General features: G+C 41.9%; 1 protein-coding gene across 26 annotated transcripts in view; it reads left to right on the top strand.

The window, feature by feature from the left end:
- ptprc (protein tyrosine phosphatase receptor type C) overlaps positions 1 to 24,485 on the top strand; it is a 249,401-nt gene that overhangs the window by 48,761 nt on the left and 176,155 nt on the right. For 6 of the 26 annotated variants that reach the window (XM_078218176.1, XM_078218173.1, XM_078218175.1 and 3 more), the window contains exons 1-2: positions 18,378 to 18,550; positions 18,661 to 18,778. In XM_078218176.1, coding sequence (XP_078074302.1) covers positions 18,706 to 18,778 — 73 coding nt within the window. In that variant the 5' untranslated portion in view covers positions 18,378 to 18,550; positions 18,661 to 18,705. Of the gene's footprint in view, positions 1 to 18,036; positions 18,105 to 18,371; positions 18,573 to 18,660; positions 18,779 to 24,485 lie in introns of those variants that run through there. The other 20 variants (XM_078218151.1, XM_078218159.1, XM_078218158.1 and 17 more) reach the window with 10 other exon arrangements.

A 24,485-nucleotide genomic window follows, 5' to 3' on the forward strand; every position in this document is an offset into this window, starting at 1 on the left:
AATATGACTCAACCTCAGCCCCTTCAATATTAAGACACCTTTCCTACCCAAGTCTTGCACGACTCCAAAATCAAAACCCATTAATGCCAACTCCCTGCCTTGCTTCCCAGTGTCTCTCCCCACACGTCGTATACCACCCTAATGCTTCCTTCCCCACGGCTGCTCACGATATCTGTAACCTCTGGTAAGGCTGCTTTGGTCAGGCTGGGGGTATCTTCTCTGCTCGCCAGCAGGCATGAAGACCTTCTGCTGATCACTCACTGCCTTGAGGAGGTCTGACAGGGAGTCATCATCAAATTGTAGCACCGTCCTCAGTCTGGGTCTCTTCACAACTCCTTTCTTTATTCTTCCAGCCAGACGCTGACCTTATTGCCAGATTTGAATGGTATAATCATCGTCATCTTCGGAACACATTATTCAGAAGGGGAATGGGACAGATGTGCTCAGATATCCTTTCCTCTCTGTCAGAGATGCTTTACTGCTGGCACAACAGTAACCCAAAATTTAAAAGAAAGCTCCTACCTGCTGTTGCTGCAAAAGTTCAATGGATTTAACAGTCCTCTTGGTGAAACCTTCTCCAAATGACTACTCCTACTGCAGCTGTCACAACCCAATGCCAGGGTAGCTCTGACCAATTGCTGGCTCAGTTCACAGCTTGGCCCCTCTTTTGCCGGCTAGATTGAGTGTATTATACACCTTTCCCTTATTTAGTTGGTCATCTTTCCGCAGAACAGTTGTTAATTGGTCGCGAGATTATTTCCAATTCCAAATCTCTTCCCGCACCTAGTGGTGCACTAAAGCAGACTTTTGTATGTTTCCATAGCTAGTAATTCCCAGAACAGGGCATGGTCTATTGCCAGGGGCTTGTAGCTTAAGGGGTGGCACTCCACATCAAGTGTAGCTGACTAGGAGTCTTTCCCGCTCTTAATGCCAGCGTGTTTGGAAGGATTTACAGGTTTGCACCGAGGGTGTGGGGGGAGGATTGTTAATGAATTCTTTTAACAGATTTTCTGTAATCCCTGGAATAGAAACCAAGTTTTTGTAATGTGTCATCATGATTTATCCCTTTAAGCCTTCCTGAAGAACGGTGCCCACAATTGAATACACTTCTCCACATGGATTGGTCTTTCAGACTTAACCAAGCATCAAATTATAGGTCGGCTTCTCAGTACAAACGTGGCTCATAGAATCACTCGTGTTTCAAGATGTTTGACCATTTTGAGATCCGATTCATGTTAAACTGTTACCTTTAGGATTTAAAGCCTCTTTTTGTCACTGAAGCTGCTGGGAGAAGAAGGAGATTGATAGATTAGGGAACAGTAATTGTAACTTTGGCACATAATAGGAGACGGATCATTATTTAATCTCACAAACAGGCCCATCAGGGCTCAGAAGGTTGTTAGTCTTGTTAATTTCAGAACGAGAAGCATGGTGTGATGTGTGATTAGCGGTCCTACTGACCAACCTCTGAACAAGAGAGAAGTCAGGAATCAAACCCCGACTCCCTGTAGAACTGAGAATAAAGACTTGTATATTAGAACGAAATATTGTGAATGCTGAAAATCTGAACTAAAAACAGAAAATAATGGATATCGACCTGAAACGTTAACTCTATTTTCCCCTCCACAAATGCAGTCAGACCTGCTTTCCAATATTTTCTGCTTTGATTTGCATATGAGAGGCCAGTTGAGAACAGGTTACCTGAGAAATAGAACAGACCAGGTCCAGTATGTGACTTAGTCCAATTCAATGTGAAAATTGATCAGACGCAAACATCTTTAGACCACCATGCAGGACAATGTCAGACACTGAAATATGTTAAGTTGGAGTGAGAGATATTTACTATAGCTGTGGTTCTGTATACTCACTTATTGACTGTAAAATGAAATAATGGAATAATTTGCATCCAGCCTCATTTGATTGAAGTATTAATCAGCATGCTAATTGGATAAGTGCACATGGGGGCTCAAGCAGAGGGCATTGTATCTAAAAAGGAAGGGGAAAAGCATTGTTACACCAGAATCCAATACCCGCTATTGGTCAATGTGATTGAACTCCTGAAAATCTTTGACTCTTGTATCTTTTACTGGAGTGACCAGTGCCACAGAACTGGAAAGAATATTTACAGTATATTCATCACTTGTGCTTATTCCCTAAGCATTTTATCAAGGCTAACTTCTTATTAGGTGTGCAGATAGTGCAGTAAAATTAAAGATCAGCCATGATCTCATTGAATAGTGGAGCGGGCTCAAAGGGCTGAATGGCCTGCTCCTATTTCTTATGTTCTTCTTTTATGTTTAATAGTGTATAATCCACATTCATTTTCCCCATTCATCTTTCCGACAGTTTCTGATTTGGATTTTTTGGACTTTATTTCCTCTAACATGTGAACACAGCCTTCAGTAATGTTTGGCAGGAGAATGTGACCTTGAGTTTATGAGGGCCATTGTCACACTGAATGAACATCAAGTTGAATAAGCCTAAAGCGGAACATATTTTCAATGAGTGGAGAAAATGAGATCAAAGATATTTGATCCTTCCCATCTCAGCACTGATATCCCTCAATAATGTGAACACAAGATTGAATCAAGCCTAAAACGGAATGCCTCTTAATTTCTCTACCACATGCTTATGGGGAGGTGATGGCATGGTGGTATTGTTGCTGGACTGATAATCCTAAAATCCAGGGTAATATTCTGGAGCCTGGGTTCCAATCCCATCATGGAATTTGAATTCAATAAAAAAATCAGGAACAAAAACTAAAATGAGGATGATTGTAGAATTTCATAAAAACCCATCTTGTTCACTAAAATCTGCCATCCCCTTACCTGGCCTGGCATTCACGTGACTCCAGATCCATAGCAAACTTAACTGCCCTCTGAAATGATCTCGCAAGCCACTCAGCTGTATCAAACCACTAAAAAGCCTCAAGGGAATGAAACTGGACAGGCCACCCCGCATCAAAGCTCCCTCACTAACAGCTCTGTGAGTGTACCTATACCACGTGGACTGCAGGAGTTCAAGAAGGCAGCTCACCAACACCTTCTCAAGGGCATTAAGGAATGGGTAATAAATGCTGGCCTCGCCAATGACGCCCCCATGAATGACTAAAGAAAGAATTCACGATTTCTGAATTTGTTTTCTTTATTAGTCTGAAACATTCTGGTTTTGAACACAAATGTGCAGTGTGAGAGGTTAACCACAAATTAATCAGTACTAGTGAAGGTGAGACCATTCAGTTTACAGGTTTTCCGCTCATTTTATACCCTTACCACAATTAGGCATCTGCAGTACAATATAGGAGGTGCTGGCACCAGACGCACCAAATGATTGTATAATCTGCCCTTATGTGTCTTCCTGTAATGCACTCTGGAGTGACAGGGACTCATGAACTGGGGAAGGTTTCAGTAAAGTTTGTCAGGAAAGCAGCTGTGTACTGTGCTTCAACATCTCTTGTGAAGTGAATTGAATCACAAAGGGCCTTATTTTACCATTTTGATTCTAAGTGCTGGGCGGACTTGAAACTGGGAGTGTTTCAGATCTGACCTTTAGACCAGTTCTCAGGCGCCCCCATATGCACTCTGCCGGAAAAAATATCAGCAATGCTGAATTGCGCTGCAGAAGCCTGTGGGAGGGACTTAACGCTCCCGAAACCCGGCGACTCCGATCGGCGCTTCCAACTGTGCATGCGCAGGAAAAAAAAAGAATGCTGTTCCCCTGCCACATCCCTCCCGGGCTGGATGATGCCTCCCCCAGCCCCCACAGACATTGCCTCACCCCCACAACATTACTGACTCCCTTATCCCCCCACCCAGACCGATCACGGGCCCCTTCCCCCTTCCACCCCACTGATCACAAGCAGAGTGGCATCAGACCCACCCCCCCCCCCCCCCATTCCCCCACTCACCGATCTCAGGCAGAGTGGCAGCGGACTCCCCATTCCCCTCCACCGATCTCAGTCAGTGTGGCAGTGAACCCCCCTTCCCCTCCACTGATCTCAGGCAGAATGGCAGCGAACCCCCCCTTCCCCTCCACTGATCTCAGGCAGAGTGGCAGCAGACTCCCCTTCCCCTCCACTGATCTCAGGCAGAGTGGCAGCGGACCTCCCTCCCCCCGATCCACCAATCTCAAGCAGAGAGCTGTCCGACACTAGGCACCTACCTCCTCACTAACTGTTGTGCCCGAATCGAACTTCTATGGAGCATGTTTGTTTTGCGCCGATTCTGAATTGGCAAACGCGGTGGTAAAGGGGGAGGTGCTGGTAAGGTTGGGCGTGCAGTCCATTAAGTCAATTTAAATGCATGCAAATGCATTGAAATGGCCACCGCGCCCGTTTCAGGCACAGTCCCGATCGCGGCCATTTTCGGGCCTTGGTAGAGGGGGAACTGGCACAGAGGCAGAAACGGATCATGCTACTCGCCCCACACCCAACTTTACCAAGTTTTTGCACCCAAAAGCAGGCGCAACGTGATGGTAAAATCAGGCCCAAAGTGTTGCTTTCACAGAACCAGTGTTGAACATGACACAAGATAATCTGTATCTGTTAAAACCTAAGGCCTGCCTAAAAGCAAAGGCACATGACACATTGTGCATGATGCAATACAAAATGCTTTCACATTACATCAAATTCACAGCACCAAAACAGGTCACTTGTTCCAATACATATGCTGGTGTTCATGCTCCATTCAACCTTCTTGCACAGTACTTCATCTCAGCCTATCCCCATTTACTTTTATTCTTTTCTTCTTCATTTGCTCACCTAGCTTTCCCTTGAAAGCGTCTATGCTATTCACCTTAACTTTAGCACATGTCTGCTGGTACGTCGGCTAGGCTGTAGCGAAAAATCAATTTAATGCGAGGTAGGTCCATTCAAAAGTCTGATGGCAGCAGGGAAGAAGCTGTTCTTGAGTTGGTTGATGTGTGCCTTCAGACTTTTTTATCTTTTTCTCAACGGAAGCAGGTGGAAGAGAGAATGTCTGGGGTGCATGGGGTCCTTAATTATGCTGGCTGCTTTTCCGAGGCAGCGGGAAGTGTAGACAATGTCAATGGATGGGAGGTTGGTTTGCGTGGTGGACTGGGCTTCGTTCACAACACTTTGTTGTTTATTGCAGTCTTGGACGGAACAGGAGTCTTACCAAGCTGTGATACAGCCAGAAAGAATATTTTCTATGGTGCAACGGTAGCAGTTGGTGAGAGTTATTGCGGACATGCCAAATTTCTTTGGCCTCCTGAGAAAGTAGAGGTGTTGGTGGGCTTTCTTAACTATAGCATCGGCATGGACAAACCAGGACAGGTTGTTGGTGATCTGGAAACCTAAAAACTTGAAACTCTCGACCATTTCTGTTTTGTCCTCATTGATGTAGTCAGGGGCATGTCATAGAATCATAGAATCCTACAGTGCAGAAGGAGGCCATTTGGCCCATCTAGTCTACACTGACCACAATCCCACCCAGGCCTTATTCCCGTAACCCCACATATTTACCCTGCTAATCCCCCTGACACTAGTGTCAATTTACCATGGCCAATCAACCTAACTTGCACATCTTTGGACTGTGGGAGGAAACTGGAGCACCCAGAGGAAACCCACACAGACACGGGGAGAATGTGCAAACTCCCCAAGACAGTGACCGGAGGCCAGAATTGAACCCAAGACCCTGGCGCTGTGAGGCAGCAGTGCTAACCATTGTGCCACTGTGCTGCCCACTATGTCCTCCACTACGCTTCCTGAAGTCGATGACTAAGAGGCTGAGGACACAGCCTTGTGGGACACCGGTGTTCAGGATGATCGTAGATGAGGTGTTGTTGCCTATTCTTACTGATTGCAGTCTGTGGGTTAGGAAGTCTAGGATCCAGTCACAGAGGGAGGAACCAAGCCCCAGGCCACGGAGTTTGGAGATGCATTTTGTAGGAATAATGGTGTTGAAGGCTGATAAATAGGAGTCTGACATAGGTATCTTTATTATCTAGGTGTCCCAAGATTGAGTGTAGGGCCAGGGAGATAGCATCTGTTGTGGATCTGTTGCGGCGATAGGTGAACTGTAGTGGATCCAGGCAATCTGGGAGGCAGGAATTGATTTGTGCCATGACTAACGTTTCGAAGCACTTCATAATGACAGATGTCAGAGCCACCGGACGATAGTCATTAAGGCACGCTGCTGGTCTTTTCTTTGGTACCAGGATGATGATCGTCTACTTGAAGCTGATAGGGACCTCAGATTGGTGTAAAGAGGGGTTAAAGATGTTTGTGAATACAGGAGTCTAGAACTGACACACAATTTCAAAATAAGGAGGAAGCCACTTAGCACCGAGACGAGGAGACTCAGACGGTTGTGAATCTTTGTAATTCTCCACCCCAGAAGACTACAGAAGCTCAGTCATTGAGAATGTTTAGGATTGGGATTAGCATTTAGAAATCTGTCAATCATGTAAAGGGATATGAGGATAAAGAGGGAAAAAGGCATTGGAGTCGATAGTCATATTGAATGGTGGAGCAAGCTCAATGGGATGACTGGCCTACTCCTGCTCCTATGTTCCTACGTTGCACATTCTGGGGTTAGCCATGGTTTTGGCTTTGTTTTTTGTATTTGTTAAAGAGATTTTCACCTTTTCAAGTGTTTTAAAAGTGTTTTTCCAATTAGCACAATCTGCATTAATTTATTGGATTTAATTACATTTATGGTTGACATAACTTGAAAAGAAAATACAATGGTTTGGCACCACAAAAAGGCATTTGGATAGAGTGTGGTATAAAGTGACCCGGCAAACAACCCCTTCTTCATGAGGTAGTTTCTGGAATTGCTTCTGTTTACACTCAATGAGTCAAAATGCATTAATTGATATTTAGCGCTTCAGGTTGAGTTTCCTGTGTGAGTGTGAATCTTCAAAACCTTTGTGGGTAGCAATGATGTACCAATGATGCAGTAATAGTTTGAATCAATACTGTTCACTATTAATCTAAAGGCTGGGATTTAACATGGAGGTGGCAGCTCTGCCCACTGGCTGGAAAGTCAGTACAAGCTAGTCCTGGAAGCCATGACTGGACTTTATATCCATTTGGCAATGAGTTGCCTGATGTCATGGCTCCCCAAAGCAGGATCATGTCCCACCTCCAAGAGTTGCTAGCCAATCAGATACCTGGCAGCCTTTCCGTCCTTGAAGGCTGCTGGAACTGCAGTCAGTCACTGAGCAGGAACCGCGATGGAGGCCACAGAAGCTGTTAAGTGGGGTAGCCTCACTGGGGTCAGTCAGGCAGGACTCATCAATGAGGCAATCAGTAAGTGAAGAAGTGGGGGTGTCCCACAAGGAGGTGGGTGGTGGGGGGGTTGGCGGGGTGAGGGGGGGGGGTGGGGTTGCTGTCCATGGAGCACAGCACACCCAAACAGAAGGGAGCTTACTCACAAGCCAGCATTCAAGCAGGCCAAATGTTTATATTGGAAAGAATTTGAACAATAAACGAACCATCTCTAATTTTGTGAAGGAATCAGGAAGGATTGTAAAACTCTATTAGGGATAAAAATAAATATTTATATGGATTACAGAATCAAAGAGTTGTGTTGAAGGTAAAATTATTTGTTTATATTTCTGTTTGAACCATCGCAAAGAATGCCATGTTGCCATGGAGATCGTGATTCAGGGTGGAGCCTTAATTTGAAAGTTCTTTTGTTTAAGTTATGTGTGTGTGTTTGCTGACAGAAGCAAGCTGTTCAGCTTGGGAACATTTAGATGCAGTTGAAGTTTTGGTTTAAGTGTGGGTTCCAGTCACTGAGTTGGAAGAGCCAAATAAAATAAATGTTAGTCATTTATGCCTGCAATTCAAGCAGAGAAAAGTCTAACTTCTTCATACATTGGCTGGAATTTTCTGTCTGTTCGCACCAGTGGGATCTTCTGATCCCACCAATGGTGAATGCCTGCCATGGGTTTCTGAGCAGTGGGAGATGCATAGAACAGAAAACACTTACTCGCAACGGGATCAGAAGATCCGGCCATTGGCCAATGGTGAGCCACCTCCACCACAACAAATCTCATCGCAGGAGCATGGAAAATCTGCCCATGGTGTGGAATGTTGGTGGAGTTCTCTCAATTAGGATTTAGTGAAGGAAAAACAGCTGGCAGATTTTCTGTAGCTTGCAGCTAATGGGGGAAATCTGCAATGATCCTCAGAGAGCTTTGTGGCAGAAAGCAGTCAACAGAGTTAGCTTGAGAAAGTAGTTGGTTATCTTCCAGTAACCAGAACAAGGAGCTGAGGCAGCCACAATTATAAAGCCTGTTAAGAAAAGCTGGAGGGTTATGTAGTCAAAAAGATAATGGAAAGACACTCACAGAATCTTACCTCATTGGATAGCTGAAAATCTGAGGAAAATTCAAGTGAATTCTGGAGGGCTGTGGCAAACCTTTGGGTTGGTCTTGAAAGAAATGAATGAAGCTTCCAGATTCTTGTATTGTGTAAGATAATTCTTGGGGAAAGTATAACTTAGAACTGAGTTCATAGCTTAAAACTTAGAAACTATAATGTCACGTTAATAGTGCATAATTATTTTAGTATACTGCAAAGTTCATTGTTGTAAAAAAGCATGAAATCCTGGGCATTGTTCTGTCAATCATGAGGTGTAGAGATTATCTTTAACATGTTAACAATCCCTAACAGGGTCATAACAAATATAAAATATACATAATAATAGATATTAAATGCTGTTGTTGAAATTTCATTTTGTTGTTCAATTGTTATTGCAAAGCAGTGCAGTTTTGTTTTGTTAGTTATGGTATTAATAGTGGTACTTAATTATATTACTGTCAGTTTTGTTTTATCTGGGTAGCCAGTATACTGCAAACTTGTAGTTAACAAGTTCAAATCCCATCCTGATAATTCACACGATTTAATGTTAAAAATCTGGTCATTTGTGGACTAAAGCAATAATATTGCCATGAAAGTGGCTGAACTGCTGTGAAAGCAAAAATGGGTTTACTTAATGCCTTACTCGGATGGATCTTGCCATCCTCTAGCTAGCTTGGCTTGCATAAAATTCTGATTCAACATTGTGGGCGGGAATGTATGGCCTTGTTCATCCAAAAATGTAAAATCCCTCCCGAGGTCAACAAACCTTCCCATGGTCCACCTCTCGCCCGTTCTGATTCCCATGGCAGGCGGGACGGTAAACTTCCGGCCTATGTGGTCCTACATAAGAAATAAGAGCAGAAGCAGATCAGGGTGATATAGTGGCACAGTGGTTAGCACGGCTGCCTCACAGCGCCAGGGACCCAGGTTCAATACCAGCCTTGGGTGACTCTCTGTGTGGAGTTTGCATGTTTTTCCTGCGTCTGCGTGTGTTTCCTCCGGGTGCTCTGGTTTCCTCCCACAGTCCAAAGATGTGCAGGTTAGGTGGATTGACCATACTAAATTGCCCATTAATGTCCCAATTTGTATAGGTTGAGGGGATTAGCCATAGAAAATGTGTGGGGTTACAGGGATAGGGTGGGGAGGGGGCCTGGGCAAGATGCTCTGTTGGAGAGTTGGTGCAGACGCGATCGGCTGAATGGCCTGTTCTGCACTGTAGGGATTCTATGATTCTATGAGATGTCTCCTATAGTCTGCTCCATCATTCAATAAGTCCGTGACTGACCTTCTGCTTCATCTCCATGTTTCCTCCCTTCCCATATCCCTTGATTATCTGTGAGGTCAAAAATCCTCTAGCTTCAATAAACAGTGGAGCATCCAAACTGTCTGCGATAGAGAGTTTCAAAGATCCACAGTGCAGAATTTCTCCTCACTTTAGTCCTAAACACGTTGCCATTTATTCCTGAGACTGTACTCCTGTGTTCTAGATTCCCCAGTTTAGGGGAAAGAGGTTGTCTCCCCTGTGAAGCCTCTGCAGTATCTTGCGTGCTTCAGTGAGATCACTTCTCTTCTTCTAAACTCCAAAGAGTATAGTCCCAATTTATTCAGCTTCTCATCATAGGACAACCCTCTCATCACTGGAACCAATCCAGTTCAACTTTGCAGTACTGTTTGCAAGGTAAAAATATCTTCCCTTAGTATGGAGACCAAAGCTGTGCGCAGTACTGGAGATGTAATCTCACTGAAGCCCTATACTATTGTAGCTAGACTTCTTTGTTCTTGTACACCACAACATTCAAGAAAGGTCAACTTGTCATTTGCCTCCCTAGTTGCTTGCTGAACCTGTATGCTACATTTTTAGTTTTTTTATACGAGTACATCCCAACCTTTCTCAACATCAGCATTTTAAAAAAATCATCCACTGTTTAAAAAAAATCAAAAAAAGATTTTAAAAGATTCCAAAAAATTTTTTTTAAATGTTACTACCAAAATGAATAATCTCACATCCTGTACATTATACTGTGTCTATCATTTGTTGCCCACTCACTCAGCCTGTCTATATCTCTTTGCAGTTTTCTCCTCACATCATACAATTTCACATAACATCATATTGTTCAAAAACTTGGATGCATTATTCGCTCCCTTCTTCTAAGTCATTAATATAGATTGCAAAAAGCTGAGGTCCTAGCATTGATCCCTGTGGCACTCCACTGATTACCATCTACCGACTTAAAATTGCCTTGTTTATCCCTATTCTTTGTTTGCTGTTTATCCTTATTCTAATAAACGACACCAAACTGAATGAGCCCTTATCCAGTATATTAACCTTTTGTATGGCATCATTTTGAAAACCTGTCTGAAGTCCAAGCAGACTGTGTCTATTGATTCCTCTTTATCAACCCTATTAGTTACGTCTTTAAAAAATTGTAATATATTTGTCAAACACACTCCCTTTCCTAAAACCATGTTGACTTGTTATTTTCATGCTCTGCTTTTCTAAGTGAATTGTTAAGACTTTTTCAATAATGGATTCAGAACTTTCCTGATGACTGACGTCAGGCTAACTGGCCTGTAGTCCCCTGTTTTCTCTCTCTCACCTTCCTTGAATAGCGGTGTGACATTTACTTCCAACCTAGTGGGAGTATTCCAGAATTTGGGGAATTTTGGAATATAGTATCCAGCGTATCCATGGGCCAGAAATTTCCTGTCCCAACCATAGTGGGAATCATAGCGGGCGGGACAGAAAATTTGGCAGACCATTTAAATGTCCTATGTCCTCAGGCAGGAGTTTCCAGTCTTGGGGCCGGAAAGTGCTGCCCACTATCTCTGCACCTATCTCTCTTAGAACCTGGGGATGTCGGGCATCAGGTCCTGCAGGGATTGTCAGATTTTAGTCCCTTGAGGTTCTCCAATTATTTTTCTCTACTAATATTAATGACCGTAAGTCCTTCATTCTTACTAGCCCCAAGGTTACCGTTTATTTCTGATATTTCTGCTACTGAACTAACTGGCCCTTCACTTTGAAATATACTAAGGCCAGGATTTTCCATTCTCACCCATGATGTTTCCTGTTCTTTGACTTTAGGAGGAATTTTCTGGTCCCGCCACAACAGCAGGACTGGAAAAGCCTGGCCCAAGTCGCAAAAAGCCACAAAAAGTTGTTTCCCGGAGTTTTCCTGTGTTTTACCTGACAGCATTTGAAAATCTCTTTAAGTATTGTTAGAAATGATTGCTTCCCAACTTGTTCTGCCAGTTGTTTGGGAGGGAGCATTCAGAATGGTAAAATCATAGGCAAAGGAGGAAATAACTCAGATATTAGAGGGATGTTTTTTATACAGAGGGTGGTGGGGGCCTGGAATGCGCTGCCAAGTAGGGTGGTGGAGGCAGACATGCTGACATCGTTTAAGACTTACGTGGATAGTCACATGAGCAGCCTGGGAATGAAGGGATACAAACGATTGGTCTAGTTGGACCAAGGAGTGGCACAGGCTTGGAGGGCCGAAGGGCCTGTTTCCTGTGCTGTACTGTTCTTTGTTCTTTGTTAATGTTGGTTGTAATGACTACTGATTTAGCAGATATTTGCCACCTCTTTCTGGTGAGAATTGTGGTCTGCCCAAAAATGTTACTTGGTGGACAACTAATGGTAGTTTGGCTGTTCTCTTTCCCAACCATTGCTGTTCAGTTTTTAGATGCAAACAGGTAGGAAGGCAAAAATGTCAGCTTTGTTGTGTCAGTTTGGATCAGTTATTAGTACCCTTGCCCCAACCCTTGCCTCTAAAGAAGGCTTATGATTCAAACAACAATCTAGAGTTGAAGGATCTATTCTACGTTGATGGTGCTGAGGGAGGTCTGCATCCATTGTTGGATTTGCTACTGTATCGATTAGCTGTTGAGAACATCATAAAAAGGAGCCATATGGTGCTTGAACCTGTTCTGCCCACCATTCAATATGATCATGGTTATCTGATCTTGACTTTAGTTCCAATTTTCTGCCTGTTCTCTGTCACGCTCGACTCCTCTAATGTTCAAAATTCTGTCTGTCTCAGTCTTTAATACATTTAAATACTCAACCTCGGCAACTCCCTGAGATAGAGGATTCATGACCCCGAGAGAAGAAATTCCTCTTCCTGTGAAACTACAGCCCCTGGTTCTAGATTTCCTTATGAGAGAAAACATTCTCTCAGCATCTATCCTTTCCAGCTCCTTCAGAATCTTATACATTTCAATGAAATCACCTTTCATTCTTTTGAACTCGAATGAGTATGGGCCCAATCTTTCCTATTAGACAGCTTCCTTCATCCCAAGAATCAGCTCAAGGAAGCAAAGCCTCTCATTCTGCCTGTTATAGATGGATGTTACTAGCCTCACACCACTATTGAAGTGATTCATGGTAAATTTGCACACACAATTCTCTTTGTGCACTGCCCAATACAACTTCCTTGACCAAAAGCAGATTGTTGTCCTCAACATGCTGAAGATAAAATGAATTATATAACATAATTATTGCAAATGTGATAGCTACACTCCTTGCACTTCAAAATCTTTCTGGGTCGTGATAATGTGCTTTACGAATACAAGTCTGTTCTATTTTCTTTCTGTACTTCATGTGGGCTGAGGCCTGATTTCAGTTCACTAATTTTTTTAGACCAGCCCAACCAAATATTGGCAGCAGAGATTATGCTGATTTGACCATTTTTGGTTTAATTTTAGTCCTGTCGAGCACTGTGTTAGGTTTACCCTCAGTGAGGCTCTGTTGATGAATCAAACTTTGGAATTGTCGTTGTTGAGGTTTTAATCCTCCTACTTTCAATGTGATGAGTACTGTTCTGGAATTAGGGGAGTTGTGAGGAAATAGTTGCAGAATCAAACATGTCTTTTGTTGGAAATTCAAAATCATAAGGGGTTTGGTCAAAATAGATGGGAAGAAATGATTCCCATTGGCAGAGGGGACACATGTCCTCTGGAATGGAGGGACAATTAGGGATGGGCAATAAATGCTCGCCAATCCAGTGACTCTCACATCCCATAAAATGAATAAAAAAACGTTTTAGAAACACAGATTTAAGGTGATTGGTGAAAGAAACAATGATGGCCTGAAGAGAAACCTTTTTACACAATGAATGGTTAGGATCTGGAATGCATTTCTGGAGGGTGGGATTCAGGAAACTGATTTACAAAAGGGAATTAGATAAGGATCTGGTGAGAACATAAAACTGTAGAGGTATGGGGAAGTGGAGGGGGAATGGGACTAGGTGAGTATCTCTTACGGAGAGCTGGTACCGTCACGACAGTCTGAATGGCCTTCTCCTGTGCTGCAACCATTCTATGGAAACCAAACAAGGGTCAAGTTTATAGTAAGGTGAAAGAATTGGATAAAATGTAGCTGCCAGTGGTTATTTCATTTGGACAGTGATTACCAAACAGGAGGTTGTACCAACATTATCAGGCCTCTAGCAAGTTTTAAATTTAGAAAGACAGAAATTTTCCTCATAAAATAATGGATGTGTGGAACAGATGCCCAGATATAGAATAAATATTGCTTTTGTAAAAGAGCTGAATCAGTATCTGATTCAGTACAAAAATTGATGGTTATAAGTATATTGCTGGAATCACAAAGTCATGGTCAAGACGCCTATGAGTTGGGGTGTAGAATATAGAGGACACACAGTGATGGATATTACAGAGCTTGACTTGCTCCGCCTCTGCAAAGCAAGAACAAACCTTGCAGAGTCGATCCTCATGCACATGAAAGGGATGAAAACAAACTGTGGAAAAGCAAATTGAAATGGAATACATTATTACTCGGTGATGCTGTATCCCAATGTTTTACATCTTTCAGGAGCACATGATGTCTTTTTTGCACCAGTATTGTTATAACAACATTGTGACCACTAAGCATATTGAAATAGAAAAGCGTGGCTGAGAATGCTGGTAAGAGTTTCCTGTTCTCTTGTCCCGAGGGAATAGAACGTTCCCAGGTGCAAGACAGAGGAGAAATGGCTCGGGGGTGGGTAGGCACGAGTCATTATATTTCAACCCCCATTATGTTTTTTTTTCACTTGCCCTATTTGTTGTATTCCCCCACCTCCGGTTTCAAGTTTGAATGCATTATTGATTGGCTATATGTACTATTTTTTTCTCTTCACTGATATTGAGTTTATTTCCTACATGGTGGCAGTTTTCTTAATTTTTAAGTGTTTGTTAAAGTAACAGTATTGGGCCCTTCAATCATAGGCCAAAATTCTTGCATATCCTTGAAGTGGTTTGGAAAGTACTGTCATAGTTGCCATGCTGGAAGCTGATTGTTAAGTAGATAAAGTGCATTGAGCCTAAAGGTCAAAATAAATGTTCTGCTGATCTGTGCTAAATGTGAAATACACCCCATCCAAGTGCAGATTAAGGAGGAGGCAGGAAAATTAAAAGTCTGAAAATTGCAAAGTAATTAGTTTGTGAATTAGTAGAAAAGATGTTTAGTTTTACTGTGGCGCACAGATGAAATCTTTCAGACAAACATTTGGACACCTCAGCAGTCACATTGAAATATATTAGGAGCGGCACAGTGACGCAGTGGTTAGCACTGCTGCCTCACAGCACCAGGGACCCAGGTTCAATTCCGGCCTTGGGTCACTGTCTGTGCAGAGTTTGCACATTCTCCCTCTGTCTGCTTGAGTTTCCTCTGGGTGCTCCGGTTTCCTCCCACTGTCCAAAGATGTGCGGGTTAGGCAGATTGGCCATGTTAAATTGCCCCTAGTGTTAGGGGGATTAGCAGGGTAAATGTGTGGGTTACAGGAATAGGGCTTGGGTGGGATGGTCGTCAGTACAGACTCAATGGGCCAAATGGCCTCCTTCTGTACTGTAGGGATTCTATGATTCTATGTAAGAGTGCTTTGATAATGTCGGCACTACAGTGAATCAATAGGTCTTACTTAAAATATATTCTGAGGTCTTGATCAGATGTAAGCCAAGCATATTCATATCCTCCCTAAAGCTTTTTCAGTTTTATGTAGCTCAGGATGTTGTGGAGAGCCAAAGAGCTGAGAAGGTCCGTATTTCCAACTGGTGGAACCATCAGTGCGGTAAGGAGTGTATATGTTGTGAAGGGGAATTGTAGAAAGTTGGTGGTAAGTTGTGTTGACCACCATGTCATTTGTAAGGAACTCCCATTTACTACTGCCCGCTTAGCAAGGCCTTAAACCCTCGATTGTCAGTTGCCTGATGGTGGCGATTTACAGGAGGGGGGTAAGTGGGGTCACCATACATCAACATGGGACTAAGATAACACAGCTGACAGTGCAAATTTAAGAACCAAGTCAAATCACTGTGCCAGATTTGATAATCTGACACCAATGTCTGGCAGGTTGTGCAGTTTTGGCCTTCTTTCCTGAGGAAGGACATTCTTGCTCTCGAGGGAGTGCAGCGAAGGTTTACCAGGCTGATTATGCAGATGGTGGGATGGCTATATGAGAGAGATTGACTAGGTTAGGATTGCTTTCACCATGCCTGTGCTAGTTAGACAACACTTGATCCTGGTTAAGTACGAACATAAATGCATATGGGAATAAGGAGCAGGGGTAGACCACTTGGCCCTTTGAGCCTGCTCCATCATTCAATATAATCATGGCTGATCTGATTGTAACCTGAACTCCACATTCCCGCCTACTCTCGATAACCTTTCTCCCTTTGCTTTTTTCTTCCATTTATGAGATGTGGGCGTCACTGGCTAGATCAGCATTTATTTCCCTTCCTAGTTGTCCTTGAGAAAGTGGTGAAAAGCTGCCTTCTTGAAGTGCTGAAGTTGCTTGGTTGTGGGTACACGCACAGTGTTGTTAGGGAGGGAGTTCCAGGATTTTGCCCCAGCGACATTGAAGGAACGGTGATGTATTTCAGCATGGTGTATGTCTTGGAGGGAAGCCTCCAAGTGGTGGTGTTCCCAGGTATTCATTGCTCTTGTCCTTTTAGATGGTAGTGGTTGTGGATTTGGTGAAATTTGAGTTCAATAAAGATGTGGAATTAAATGTCTAATGATGATTGTCATAAATCTGTCATAAATTGTCATAATTAATGTCCTGTAGGGAAGAAAATCTGCTGCTCTTACCTGGTCTAGCCTACATGTAACTCCAGATCCCCAGAAACGTGGTTTAAATGAAATAAAAGCAAAAGCGGACAGGGGGAGGTGGGAATGTGGAGTTCAGGTTACAATTAGATCAGCCATGATTATATTGAATGGCAGAGCAAGCTTGAAGGGCTGAGTGGTCTACTCCTCCTAGCAAACACTTAGTACAAAGGCAATTAAGAATGGGCAATGAATGCCAGTGGCGCCCACGTCCCATGAATGAATTTAAAAAAGGAACCTGGATCATTAGCCCACCCAAAGCACTGCTTTGTTAACCCTGTAATGTTGCTGAGATGATATTCCTAGAAATTAATCCTTGTGACTGTATTGCCATTCTGCACAAATGTTCTTCATGTTTCTGGACGTTTCAAATTCAAATGCTCTGAAAGGTGTCCGTGAGGATCAATCTACAGACAACAATGAGGATTCTTCTAAAGTGTGGGTAATGCCTGGAGGCAGCACTTACTGCCCATCCCTAATTGCCCTGAGAAGGAAATGGTGTTGAAAAAGTGGTGTGAAACCTCCTTCTTGAGTAACACGTGTTTTCATAATAGAGTGAATCAAAATTTGAGGCATTAAAGATCAAGCATAGGAAGGAGCTCAGGCATGTGGGTGGCACAGTGGTTAGCACTGCTGCCTCACAGCACCAGGGACCCGGGTTTGATTCTCGGCTTGGGTCACTGTGTGGAGTTTGCACGTTCTCCCCGTCTCTGGATGGGTTCCCTCCGGGTGCTCCGGTTTCCTCCCACAGTCCGAAAGACATGCTGCGAAGTCCATTGACCATGCTAAATTCTCCCTCAGTGTACCCGAACAGACGCCGGAGTGGGGCGACTAGGGGACTTTCACAGTAACTTCATTGCAGTGTTAATGTAAACCTACTTGTGACACTAATAAATAAACTTTAAAAATGTGTTTGGCTGGCAATTAGGATTGTGGGTCCTTCTCCCAATGCAGGCAATAAAAAACAGTAAAACTTTAGAGAAAAAATAAATTCTAATTTAAGTGTTGACTTGTAACTTTAGTGCTTTGTCGATTCACCTTAAACTGCTACAAAAATAGAGTACTGAAGATCTGAAATAAGAACAAGATAAAAAGCTGGAAAAGCTCAGTAGGTAAGGTAGCATCTGTGGAGGGAACCAGCCTGAATGTTAGAAATTCCTAAGCTGTCAGCAACATGCCATCATGCGATATTCAGCAAGTTATTTTTTTCAATTTTCATGTGTTTCAAACTTGTGAGCACGTGGTTTATTGTCATTTAAAAAAAATTTCTGCAAAACTCAAGTGATGTAGTTAAAGGAATTGGGACATATTTATAACTCTTGGGTTGCGTGACATGTGTTTAATCCCCAGGGGTGAAGTATATGTAAATATTCTGAAGTCCAGTTAATATTAGGTGAAGGAACAAGTGATATTTGCATGATTGTACAGTCATGTGAACACCCCATCAGTGACAGACAGCGGTCTTCGGCAAAGCACTGCTCTGGATAGTCTCTGGGTTGCCATGTTTCCAGTTGACTGAATAGCTACATTTCCGGCCTGAAATATCAGATTGACAATTCTGATTTCACGTCATTAGAGTAATGGTGGGGTGAGGGGAACTTCGGTGTTTGCCAGCGAGAGCACCTTACTGTTTGACAGATCACACCTCCATTTGACTGGGTTGGTATCTAAAATAACTAAAGAATCCTGTTCTCCTGCTTCTCGGCGAATGAAAGTTGTTGCACAATGCAGATTTAATTTAAGATATGGTTCAGACTGACTTAACTTTTAGAACCACCCTCCCCTCCCTCCCCCCCCCCCACCCCCTTTCTAGTTCTCACGCTGACTCCCGGGCCTCCAGATGTGAATCCAGAATTTACGTACACATATGTACATCACTCGTTACACATAGATGTCAGCTTCGCAGTATTGAAGCTTTTTTGGGGGAAGTTTCGATGCAATGCAGTTGTGCTGAAGCCAGTGACTTCCTGGAGACATTGCTGAGAACCTATAGAGAGAGCGATGGGGAGCTGTGACTTACATCACTTGTATATCAGGACAAGTGGTTTAGGGTTCTGCTAAAGTTGGAGGAAGTTGTACACATCGAACATCAAGCAAGGCAAAACGTACGCGCCCTTCTAAAGACGCGTTAGTTTGAACTTTAGAGGGAGTTATCAAGTTTTTGTTCTTTATTTTGACCACCCCACCGAATAATAGTTGTATTATTTCTCGACAGGACGCATGGTGTTTAACTACTGCCGACCACCAGCAGAATTAAAACATGAGCAAGTTTTCCTGGCTGAAATACTTGGCTCTTGCCGCTGCACTATTGGGTGCAACTGTTGACGCCCAAGGTAAAATGAACTGACTTATGTGCTTCGTTCTCTGAAATATATATATGTTTAGCTCAATGATTCAGATCGTTTGGATGTTATATTTGTAAATGACAGGGATGAGTGGTGAGAACAGTGGCCACACAATGATTTCGCTTTACAGTATTTTTAATATACAAGAGCAGAGGCAGTGAACGGTCCCTCATTCCGGCTAATTAAAGGAAATGATAGATAATGTGACAAGACAAATTTAATCTTGTAAATAAATCCGAATAATCGCAAATTTCTACGAAATTCCCTGGTGGTTAGAAAAATCTTTATTTTACGGAAATAATTGTGTGTGTGTGTGTTGGAGGGGTGAGCATAATATTTTATCAAATCATTGGTTTTCCCTATTTTCACTGTTCAGAATGGGGTGAATTTTTTTTACTATGGTGAAAATTTGCCCCTTGCTAAAATACAGCCAATTGGACAGTTTGTTCATAAGGAACATCTGACATGTCTGTAAATTTCAATTTTGGCTGATAAGTTGTCTTGGCATTTAAGCACCTTTCACATTTAATAATAAAGATAATGTTTATTTATTAGTCTCAAGTTAGTCAATGAAATGTTGTTTTGGATATATTGGAGACTTATAACAGTGTGGATAAAGATGGTGTGAAAAGAAAGATGTAAGGCATTGTATTTTGGATTCTATTTGGGTGGCTGTTATATCTTATATTATAGTTTTGGCCGTGGAATTAAGAGATCAATGTTTCATTGGTTTCATTAATCAATTTTGATTTTTTAACTTTAATTAATAAAGATAGTATTGGATCTTGTCATTTCTGTAATCATGGTTCTTTCCCAATAACCATGTCGAATCCAAATCTCTGATGTATTCTTTTGGGTGCTTTGTTCTGTGTCGGCTGTCTAATTGTACAGAATCTTCTTCATTATTTCATGCTTAATTGACAACATGTTCCAAGACTGAACCAATATTTTCATTAAAGTGGAGTACATTTCTCCTACAAGTCCCAGGAATTTATGTTACCTTGGTTCAAGTGGACAAGTGCCATTGATAGATAAAAGTAAGGGACAGATGCAGAATTTTGTACACCTGTAGAATATTTGCAATGATTGTTTTATTCTGTTGTTTGCTTCTGATGTTATCTGCTTCTTTCCTAATCTCGGTTTAATTGTTCTGGTAAACGCCCATCTTCCTTGAACTGTGCCTTCTGTATTGGGGACTTTTCGTGATGGTTATTGCTTATACAACGTACAGCGTATTGGGCTTGATATCTGGTTTCCATTCTGTGCTTCAACTGTGTTCAAACACACAGTATATTGGTTTCAGTTATGAGTCGGAAGAGCATTTCAGAATTGTACATTTCTGAACTTTACAAAAAGAAGAAGTTGGTGCAACAAAAAAAATGAATAAATGGGTATCTGTTGTCAGTGGAGTTGTTAAATGCAGGCAGTGACTCAAAAATGATTTTGCTGTACAAATTATCATCTATTGGAGAGTTAAATTGATCCTTTTTAGACTGATCATTCCTAACAACCAAAAGAAAGAGAAAAGACTTGCATTTATATAGCCTTAGGATGCCCCAAAATGCTTTGTACACAATGACTACAGCTCGTTGCAATAATAAACCTGTATTTCGTGGGCCAAGTGCACTTAGCTTTTTAATCAGGTTATTAGTGCCCAAATGTTTCTGCCCATGAAGACCACCAACTCACACATTAGGACTACCTGTATTTCCATTGTGAATTGTATGAACAGAAGCATGAACAAGTGCTTTCCAGAGCAGTGGACTTTGGAAAGAATGGAGAAAAGAGCGGAGCAAATATGAGGCCGTGAAAGTATGGCTAAAGCAAATAATTTTTAGGAGGGTTTTGATGGAAGAAGGAAAGAACGTTTCAGTGAACCAAGCCTCACCTTATCTCTGCTGCTATGTGTACTTCAGGTGGTACTGCTTTGGAATAGGCTTTTTAAAACCCAATTCGCATGTAAAATGGCTTTGATAACTTTGAATGCTAAATGGTTTCATAGAATCATAGAATCTACGGCACGGAGACAAGCCCTTCGGCCCAAACTGGTCCATGCTGACCAAATTGCCCATCTAGGCTAACCCCATTTGTCTGCATTTGGCCCAGATCCCTCTAAACCTTTCATAGAATCTCCTTTAAAAAGTGGAACTAAAGTTCCCAATAAAGTATTTCTTCATTTCGCCATTTTATGCATTACAAAATAAATGGGAACCATGTTACGAACAATACCTTATTAGATTCCGTGTGAGCAACCAAACTATTTTTGTAAGTAGAAAAATTAATATAAAGAACGTTACCACCATCCCTCCAAATCCTAGTCATGGCACATGCGGTGACACATTAGTTTTTGGCAGTAAGCGCTGTGTTTTAGTGCTGCTTGTAATAAATTGGTATCTATTGTCAGTGGAGTTGTTTAATGCAGACAGTGACTCAAAAATTATTTTGCTGTATAAATTATCATTTATTGGGGAGCTTAGACAGATCATTCCCAACAACCAAAAGAATGAGAAAAGACTTGCATTTATATAGCCTTAGGATGCCCCAAAATGCTTTGTACCCAATGAATACAGCTAGTTGCAATAGTAAACCTGTATTTTGTGGGGCCAAAGTGCACTTAGCTTTTTAATAGGGTCATTAGTGTCCATATTTTGCAGATAATAGGGAAGTAGACATCAAGTTATGTCAAATTGAATCAATCCCCAGTGTGCCAATTTATAGTTATGGATCAGAACAAAGGATAAAAGGGAGAACCTCAGAATATCCCAAAGGGCTTTACATCTAATGAAGTACTTTTGGAGTGTAATCACTATTGTAATGCAAGAAACACAAGGCAATTGCACAAAGCAAGGACCCACAAACAGCAATGAAATAAATGACTGGATAATATATTTTACTGATATTGGTTGTTATTGGCCAGGATAGTAGGGACAACTCCTCTTTTCTTTTTCAAATTATGCCATAGGATCTTTTGTACATTTACCCGTGAGGAGAAATAGGACCTTGTTTTAATCTCTCACTCAAAGAATGGCATCTCTGAGGTCCAGTGCTCCCTCAGTGTTGCGCTGCAGTGTCAGTCAAGATTACGTGCGCAAGGCTTTGGAAGATGAATGTTTGTAATTTCTGGTGTTCAGAGGGATAAAAAGTTGCAACATATTAGAATCTTGCTGTTGGAAGCCAAAACCAGCTTACAGGTTCGTCTGTGTCAGTGTGTTTGCGTCCACAAATGTAAGTGGCTGGTTGGTCTGTGGCTGTAGATTCAGCTTTGGCAATTTTAGCTGCTGTATTAGGTTGCAAGATTCACTGAAGCAATAGGTGTGGTTTTTGAGTCTACTGGATGCTGACGCCCTTGTATATCCCCAGTTGTGGCGGGCAACTTGAGGTTTCAGCTTCAGTCAATCAGAAATACAATGGAGTCTCACAAATATTTCCGCAATTGTGGGAGTGAGGGACGGGGGGGGGGTAAGAAAAACGTAATCTGATGGATTTTTATGACGTTATGAACATTGGAATTGGAGGAGGCCTTTCAGCCCCTCAAGTCTGCTCCAACATTCGATGAGATTGAATGCATCACTGATACTGGCTTAATACAGTGGATGCATAATCCACTAGCAGCCACATTGACTCTGCTATAATATTCCCGTTACACTCTTTCCATTGTAACTAGTCTGGACTGTAAAAGACTGCTACTCCAAAATGGTAAATAGAAATCACATTGTGAGCCATGTGTTACGCACTGGCAGATGATATAGTGTGAAATTTAAGGAAAATTCAATGACAATCCCATGATCTGCCTTAAAATACTCATTCAATGGGAGGACTATATACTGCTGCATTAAAATTCTATTTAAAGTTAGAATGCACTTGAAATGATGTTCATACTCCAGTTTTTTGTGTACCAGGTAGTGTGCCATAAAAATAAAGACAAAACTGGGATAAGTTGCTACGTTGTGTTGATGCAGGAGTCATTGGAATGTTAAAATTTAAATATAAAATTAAAAAGATTCATTAATATTAGATTCAACTTCAATTTTGCATTCAGTTATCCACTTGATCATCAGTTCGTGTATAAGTTCATGTTCAGTGGGCCTTTACTCAACAAGAATGAAGCTGTCACCAAAAACATTTCAAATTAATAGCTTGAAGCTTATTGTTTTCTTCATGGTAATATATCAAATGGTCTTCAAAATAAATTGAGAATTTGGTACAGGATGCAAATCCTTCTGTACTAAAATTCCCTTATGACTAAACCATTACGGTACAATACTTCCCTTTCCTACAACATGATGGCAAATATAGAAGACCTCTTGCAAGTTTCATTCTGTGCCAGTTTCCAAACATGAAAGTCATCCAATATCAGGAGGCAGTAACTTTCAGTTCCTTCAGCCCATTGAATGACAGCATTTGCTTGGCGCTTCCCAAAGAACTCTGAATCCCATCCATGTCCACTGGTTGTCCATCCCACATGCCTAATACCCTTTAGCAAAGAGTTCCTGCACATTTCCTACTTCTTTATTTGTAACTTGTAAATATGATCATGTCTGTTGTTTCCAGGCTGTTAGTACATAAGGGCCTTCTTAGTACTTCAGTAGCTGCCTTAAGTGAAAGCAAAGAATGTGATGGACAGGTTGAGTGCATCATCAATTAATTTTGAAAGGCCCCACAACACACATATCTAAAAATATAACATTAATGTGAAAAACAATGCAGACTTTACTGGAAACATTGTTGCTGCCAAACTGTTGCTTAATAAACATCAAGGCCAAAAGCTTCTTTTGCAATTGCACCCAGACAGTCATGTCATCTCTGCGCAAACAAATTTGGTGGATTAAAAGATGGCGGAATATAGGGAGTGAGTGAATCGCACGCATAGCTACAGTATGCCCAAGTCCCCTTGATCTTTTATGTCCATCCACCAAGCACTGTCCACAAATGTGGCCACAGCCCTGACTCTCAAATGTGGGCAGCGTCCAATTGCACTTGCTCAAGGAGAGTGGTCTTTCAATATTACAACCAGACATTCAGGCACAGCTAGAAACAAAATCATTCTTCTGGTGCTTAAAATTTTTTAATTCTCTCACTCCAAGATCTGCTCAGTATTTTCTGTTCCTTTGAATAAATGGCTATGGCCAAAGCAATAAGTCACATTAAAAATTAAAAAGCTTCCCCGATTATAGGTTTCTAAACATGCTGTGCCTGATGTTCATGAATGATGATTAAATGAGTTCAAGCTTAAACTGATATACTTAAAGAAGAAATGGTATGGGTTTTGAAACTTTTCTAGGGCTCCGATTGTTCATGATGGTTTTCTCCCTTTTAAGTATTATTTAAGTTAAATTCTAATAAGATTGCGAGGATACTTGGGCATGATTTGATATTATACATTAAGCAAATTAACTGAAGATAGCTGACCATTCACTCAAAACCCTGCTGCAGATCTCACGGCTCTTTCTACCCAGCTGTCAGTTTTAAAGTTAACAATAGGAATTCTTTTCAATCTAATTGCTTCAGTTTCTTTTCCTGGCTCACTTTTACCTCTTCCCTCCCCCATCTGCCGTTTGACCTCTTAACCAGTTTTGTATGAATAGTTGGTGGTGCCACAGCTGTTTGCTACATTACCTGATGCAAGCTACACACTCAAACGTGGCCTACGTGAAAGAAATTGGACTCACTTCTCCTCCCTAGTGTTTGACCTTGT

The sequence above is a fragment of the Mustelus asterias genome, chromosome 8, assembly GCF_964213995.1.
Source record: "Mustelus asterias chromosome 8, sMusAst1.hap1.1, whole genome shotgun sequence".
Lineage (NCBI taxonomy): Eukaryota > Metazoa > Chordata > Chondrichthyes > Carcharhiniformes > Triakidae > Mustelus > Mustelus asterias.